At 41.2% G+C, this 7315-nt stretch overlaps 1 protein-coding gene across 1 annotated transcript; it reads right to left on the reverse strand.

Moving 5' to 3' along the window:
- Positions 1 to 3714: 3714 nt before the first annotated feature.
- Positions 3715 to 4224, reverse strand: LOC124545819. The gene has a single exon (XM_047124772.1). It carries the CDS (start codon positions 4222 to 4224, stop codon positions 3715 to 3717), a length of 510 nt encoding a protein of 169 aa, XP_046980728.1.
- Positions 4225 to 7315: the final 3091 nt, after the last annotated feature.

Below are 7315 nucleotides of genomic sequence, written 5' to 3' on the forward strand. Positions count from 1 at the left end.
GATCAGTACAGATGTGTCAGAGCATCTTGCAGCCAGACTTTGGTGTCAGACGAGTAGAAGTACTATCCATGATACTCTTTAATTTATATTTAAAAACGATAGACAGAGAACACAAAAATGGAAGCCCAGCTGAAATGACACACAATACATCTGGTTCCATATGCGGACGATGTTGTTCTGATAAGTGATAGCAAAGAGAAGTCGTAGCTCATGACAAGTTCTTACGGAAACATTGCAAGGAAAACAGCGTTGCAAATTAACAAGCAGAAAACAAAATACATGGTCGGTTGAAAATACCGAATGACGGAACCCCACCGATAACTGATGAATTCGCTTATAAAAAGATGGACACATTGAAATATTTTGCATGGTGCTTTAGTGAACGGAATAGGAGGGAAATTCAGAAAAATGCAAGGACCACAGCGGCAAAGAGAGCCTATTTTGGCTTTCGGGACGTGCTGTGCACAATAGTCGTTTCCGTAAGGACAAGTTTTAAAACTGGACTGTACCACACCATAACTCTCCCGCTAGCTCTGTGTGAGTCTAAACATTTACATTAAGGAATCAAGATGTACAAAAACTGCTACTCGTCTACAGAAAGTTTTAAATAAAATATGTAGCCCCAATAGGGACGCCCCGTCTCAGCACTGGTGGATATCAAAAAATCAGTAACTCGCAAGCTGATACTGTCCGCAGGACGAACTAAAGGAGATTAATGCGCGCAGGACACCTGATTAGGAAGGAAGTGGGAAGGTTACCACGAGTAGCATTCCCTAGATCCGTGTTTGACGGGGACGATGGTGGAAGGGGGGGGGGGAGGAGGGGGGGGGACAGAAGGGGCCGCCGAAGAGCACGGACAAGAGCGAAGGATAGTGACGGATGGATCTGAGAAAAGAAGAATGGACCACGAAATCCAGGAAGAGAAACGATTAGTAGAAGAATATAGAGAACGCATATAGACTCCGAGTCCAAAGCGACGTCTTTCCCACCATTCACTATTTATAAACAATGGAATCATACCTTACGTATGTCTGACTGGCAATGCATATTTTCCTTCCTGTTAGTTAAACTGTGCATGCAAAGTAGGGTTTAGGATATTAATATTAGCTTTTAACATAATTTTAATATTGTTTCATGCCAATATTATTATCTCTAAGAGTAATGGTTTGTCACCTAGACTTATATATACCCCCATTTTTATTCAAATGTCTGGTATTGATCTATAACGGAAATAACAGTGTATATATAAAAACTCATTTTTACTTCTTTGTATCATATAAATTGCTAATGTCAAGGTAAATTGCATCTTAGTGGAAATGAACGTAATGTAACTACTTCTGATGATTTCATTCTTTATATAATATGTTTACAATATATTTATCTTGTACAATAGCTCACAAGCTACTGATGTCTCACATTGTTTGCTTTATGTATGGTGCGTTATATAGGGGTATAGGGCCTGAAGATGGCATTTACGCAACGTCGAAACTAGTAGCCAAATAAATATAAAATCGTAAGTACAGTTGGAGGAGTTTCATTTTTAATAAAACTTATACCAGCTGATTTTCCACCATCATCGAATTTAAATATGGATGTAAGAATTTTAAGAAGCTCAAGATTTTACAGCGTATTAATTGCATTGTAGCTTCTAAGTAGGCTATTAATTGTCTACTTGCTACTGTGTGAAACGGCAACGGCGCGGTCTCTATAGATGGAGGACGGGCTCGCGTGACATGACAGTAGGTAGCATAAACACCGCATCCTTCTAAAAAGATCTACCACAGTAATTGTCTTGGGTGGGATCTGAAATTCAAGCTCTTACACCAAGCTGGTATAACCTGTTGATGCAAGCGACGGTACGAAATGAAACGATAACGTCGTCTGTCTAGAGCAACGACAGTATTCGCTTTACCATCTTTTGATTTTTGAGTCAGTCCCAAATGCATACTACATAGCCTAGCAAGATATGTCAGTAGGGAGCTCGTTCTAGATTAAACTGGCACAGGAAATAGAGGAGAACGAAGGAAGAGCAGCGCATTTCGCCAAATGATCGTTTCCTCTGAGTGAAAGCGCCGCGGCATTGCTCTGACACTTCCATAGCAGACTATTCGAAAGGTGCACTGTGCGTCGCGGTGCGTTTTACAGCAAAATTTCCTAGAGCCTGCTTTCCTAGAGCAGACAACCGATGTACTGATTCCTGCTTGGTATATCTCGCGAAAATACCGTGAAGTCAAAAGTACAGTGGTTCGAGCTCTCACGGAGACCTACTGAAAATTATTCAGGGCTGGAAAGGGAGGAAGTAATACTGGTGCGTAACGTATCGTCTGCCCCACAACATCAGGCGGTCTGCGAAGTACAGATGTATAGTTTTATAGAAATATTGCTAATGAACCACTTTTTCGTGGCATATTAGTGCACAACTATGTTTTCACCTTGAAGTGTGTCCTTGTAGTGCGACTAGTCTCATCAAGAACAAAGTTCAGTAGAAGCCGACTTGAAATATGCAAGGCATTCATGAAGTTCCGCTGTCATTTCATAATACCATAACTCGGAAACTCTTTCTGATACAGCATTGTGGTTCCTTGTAGAACGTTTAGCAGCTCTCGAAGTTTCTGTCCGTAGTGCAGGAAATTCAGTGTACGACCGAATTGTCGTACACTGACGATATTCGAGCCCTACCCAAGTGAGGATCTGAAGTCCAGCGTCAACAGTTTCGATTACTTCATTGATTCGTCCACGGATGTAGAAATACTTATTGGTGTTTTGTACATGCTGTCCTTAACGTAAGCCCACAAAAAAAAGTCTAATGAGCCATATCCTGAGAGCATGGGGTCCACGCTATGACAACATAGCCGTATACCCACCTCTCAGAAACTGTGTCTTAGAGTCAACGCACTTTCAAATTCTAATATGACGGTACACTATGACGCTGTAACATGATGGGTGGCTGCTCCCCTTCGATCTATGGTAGAAGGAACTGTTCGAACATGTCCAGGCAATATCGCTAATACCGAACGTGTAAGCCTGTATTTTACGAATAACTATATAGTTTTTAAAATATTCTTTATGATCGGTCCAGTCACGGGAATAGATCAAGTTTAATATATTGTGGTTTCAAAAAGCTTCATTTGATTTCACAAGGATATATCTTTTGGATGCGTACCGGTTTGTTCTGGCATGAAAGTATTCATTCACCTTACACAAATGTCAATGCGTCCTTCATACGACAAACATTTAGAAATTAAGTAAGTACAGAACCATACTTTTCCGAAATATCTGAAGTTATTGACTCGACAGATGATACTATGTAGCATTGTAAGCTGACAGGGAAAGCTATGGACGCGTTCTATTCTTCCTCAATTTCCCCATTAAAAAAAATCACATATCGTCAAATCACGTGACCCTGGAGTGCAATGACTCTTACGGTCCTATGCGTCGTTGAGGCAGCTCATTACTAAGAACATTATGGTGCGCAGATGTAATTGAGGACACTTGTTATAAATGAGTGTGCAAAACACAATTTGTTGTTTTCGTCCGTCATCTCGATTAGGCACATTTGGGCGAGGTAGAACTACATGAGCTTGAAACTCACAGCTAGCGTTAACGAAATATTTTAATTTCGATGCGTTACTTAACATTCATGCCAAATTCCTATCCCCACTGTTGTTGAATAAATAATCTTGTGAAATTTGGGTTCCATATTTGACATACATATTAACCACTAACGTACCTGAGAATCTTTTGGTGGCTGTCGATGCAAACGCACAATCTTCTGAACATTCCGTCATAATGTTTGTCTGTCGGTATCTGATCCCACCGACGAGGATTTTCGTTTGCCTCTACTGGAATCACTTCCTGCTTCAACTTCAAAATACGTTCTCCGAGGATCTTCAGCTGAGCAACTACGAGGATCAAGATGGATGCAAACAGGCAGTCCAGAGCGAAGCTGATCTGGCTCACATACAGGCCACATACGCACTGGACAGTGTACGAGAGTGGGTAGTAGTTACTGTTGTTGTCCCACGCGTGCTGCGAAAGTGGAAGCCGCCGATCTTCTGCATGCACAACAAGGGGAATGGGATACCAGACGAAGCACTGTGAGAGCATAAACAGCAGCATTCCCATAGTAATGCGGGACGCACGTCTGCGAGAGTCGTGCAGGATTGCCGCCAGCGCCGGATCCTTGGAGCTATCTTCGTCCTGTACCGCTATGAGACCAGCCATATCCCGTACCATCAAGTTGTAACTATGTGAGTCGCTCACAAAGAGAACCATCTTCATGAAGCCACAGATCAATGTCGAAGTGATCATCAACTGCAGAGTGGTTTCCTCAAGCTTCCCCAAAGTGCAGTAAACTGCTAGCAGAGACTCCACAACGCTCCACAAGCCCAGTGTGAATGCGAATGCTGTGTACAGAGTGAACACTGAAGAGTGACCCAAAGGCCACATTCCCATAAGCCACAGGTGACGGATGTTCAGTTTTAAGACTGAATGTCCACTTTCTGTCCAAGACAGCGGTTCTTCCACACGTTCTCGTCGATAGGATTGTATCTGGTTAGCAGCACAAATAGAAAACAGGTAGCGCATGCTTATATTCGACTATACGTGGTCTTCAACGACGATGTAGCCTTCAGGCAGCTGGGATCCTAATCAGATACCTTCCGTAACTAAGAGAAGCGGGACAAGCTGACGGCACAGAAGAACTGAACGATTCAACATTCTCCTCAACGTTTTAACTTCATCGAAGTGGAAGATGTTCTTTATATATGCATATGACAGCAGTTTGGAACATTTGCAGCCAGAGACGAAAGTTCTGAATTATCAAGTCACATTAAAGCATTCAGTGGATGATTAATTTAGTCTCCTCTGCTGCTCTTCGATCCTAGTTATATAATATAAACAAACTCAACATGACAATTACCTAAATGATAGATAACCTGCCATGTATTGAATATAGTCTCCAACAAGGAGGGTAATTACGTCGTTAAAAAATGATGACATTTCATACCGCAGTGTAAGCCACGAGTGGAAAATAAAACACCAAACTTCCATATCACAAATGATTATACCGCTTCTAGATTTATTAACACTGCACGCAGTTTATGTGATTATTAAAAAGATAGTTGATAATATTTCTACTCACATATACAAAAAATGAAACTACAAGTCAAATGTTTTACAAGAATTGCTTGCTCCTGTACGCAGTGCGTTTGTGTCGCTCATATCAACCGAATCGGAGATGCTTTCTCCACCAAAACCATTACTGAGTTCTTTCACATTTCTTTGCAGGTTAGGTATTCCACATTCTCTAGTGGCCACGACAACAACGGACGCAACTCCAGCATTTTTCACGCTAGTTTATATTTTCAGCAGAGACATTTTTTCAAACGGTTCCAAATTGACTACACCTCATTAGATTTCAGAGATAAATAGCATTTTCTGTCTGGTGTATCACATATCTGCACTGAATTTTGCGTTTAATAATTTACAGACCTCAGCCTCTAACAGCTGCGATGGCAAAGTACTGAGTTAAGCAACACATTTCGCGTGAAACCAATGAAATACATTTTAACAAAAGTTTGGTGAACAAAGTTCCCTATTCGTCCTGTGTTAAGTTGTTGCTAGTAAAATTTATGAATATATTTCACCGCTGGACATTACAATGACCCACGTGGCACAGTGAGCGTAGATTCTTTTTTTTGGTGATTTATACGCGTCATTGTTAACACTTATTTTACGAGAATCTGTGCTTATTTCTATTCCGGAACTTATGCTCTGCGGGTGTCTCTCGTTTCGCGTCGTTTAGGCACCAACTCCAGCTCTCTGAGTAGGCCGATAGCTGCGTCGTCTGTAGACAATGTCAGAGGCCTAGATATCCTATTTATTATATATCTACGCAGTATATTACGAATAGTGGCAATCTTATCACACATGCTATACACACTTAACACCTGTTTTAACCGGATGCCTTTTATCCGTCTGCTTTATTCTATGATGCCTTCCGTCCTCTCCGTATCTGCTACGATATCCGTAAACAAGTACTTTATTTTGATCAGTACTGTGTAGATGCGTCAAGTGATTCCCATAAATTGAGAAAGACATCACACAGCACAGCACATTAATTATTCTTAAAGCGAAAATTCTCTCACGAATTACGCTTTAGTAACTACTGGGTTATCTATCAATAAACTATATGGTAGGTTGGCACGTTTGATACACCTGTCCCAAGATACTTCCAAATTCTCACATATTCTAATATCTGTTTTAATATTCTATATGTATGTAAACTGCAGTGGCTTGCTTGCCTCCATCTGGATATGCGGACTAACCACTAATACGTACAAGATAGACTCATAGACTCACGACGAATATATATATATTTCGTGCAAATTGTCTGAATTACAATGAAGTTAAGGTGCCTGGTGAACAGTGGCTTTACCAGTGCCTTAAGAACGCAGAAGCTGGGATGTCATTTGCGTGTTGTGTGATGTTCCGGTGGTGGAAGACGTAGCTGGAAAACGAAAGACTGTGCGATCAAATCCTGGGCGATACACATTTCGGAATATGGCGACAATTTCAGACTGCCAATTTCAGCGTCCCTCGGAACAGCAATTGCTATTTCCACTCTGAATTCACTGCAAATTCTTCGAATGACGGGCAGTACGTTATTCAACTTCGAAAAATCGTAATAAGTATGACCAATAACGAAAGATAACCACTTCGTCATCAGGCTGTGATATGAGACTTGGAATTTGAAATAATAAAATATTTTTAATCTATAGCTTCCCCGCTTAGTAAAAAAACATGTGGAGCCGTAATCTGCGTTGTTTTATTTTTATACTAGATGTAACCGTTTCCCAGGAACTACTTCAACAACTTCGCTTCGTGTACGCGCAGTACGCTCCTTCAGCAGCGCAGCAAATGACTCAACTTTGAGCTTTTCCCATCCTTGAATCAAACCTAGATAAAGACACGAAACTTTGGGTGACATGGCGGAGAAGCCGGCCAAAAAGTGACCGAGACAAAGAATTGCGGCAATGAGTGTCAACAGTTTGCCACAGTTCGTTCTAAAGTTCACGAGATGTGTATTGTAACACGAGCTAAACTTGTACGTCACGCGTGTTTTTGTAAACATACTGCTTAAACCACGATGTGCTCCCGTCATTACCATGAGATGTCACTCAAAGGTTGATTCACAACATTCATGCCTCCAGATAACGTTCCTGCCGTGCCCTGCTTACACCGCTTACGTTACGTGAAAGCGAAGATTTTCAGTTACTTAAAGTTGTTCTCTGAAATTTAATCAAAACTCTAC

Source organism: Schistocerca americana, chromosome 8 (genome assembly GCF_021461395.2).
Source record: "Schistocerca americana isolate TAMUIC-IGC-003095 chromosome 8, iqSchAmer2.1, whole genome shotgun sequence".
Taxonomy (NCBI): Eukaryota; Metazoa; Arthropoda; class Insecta; order Orthoptera; family Acrididae; genus Schistocerca; species Schistocerca americana.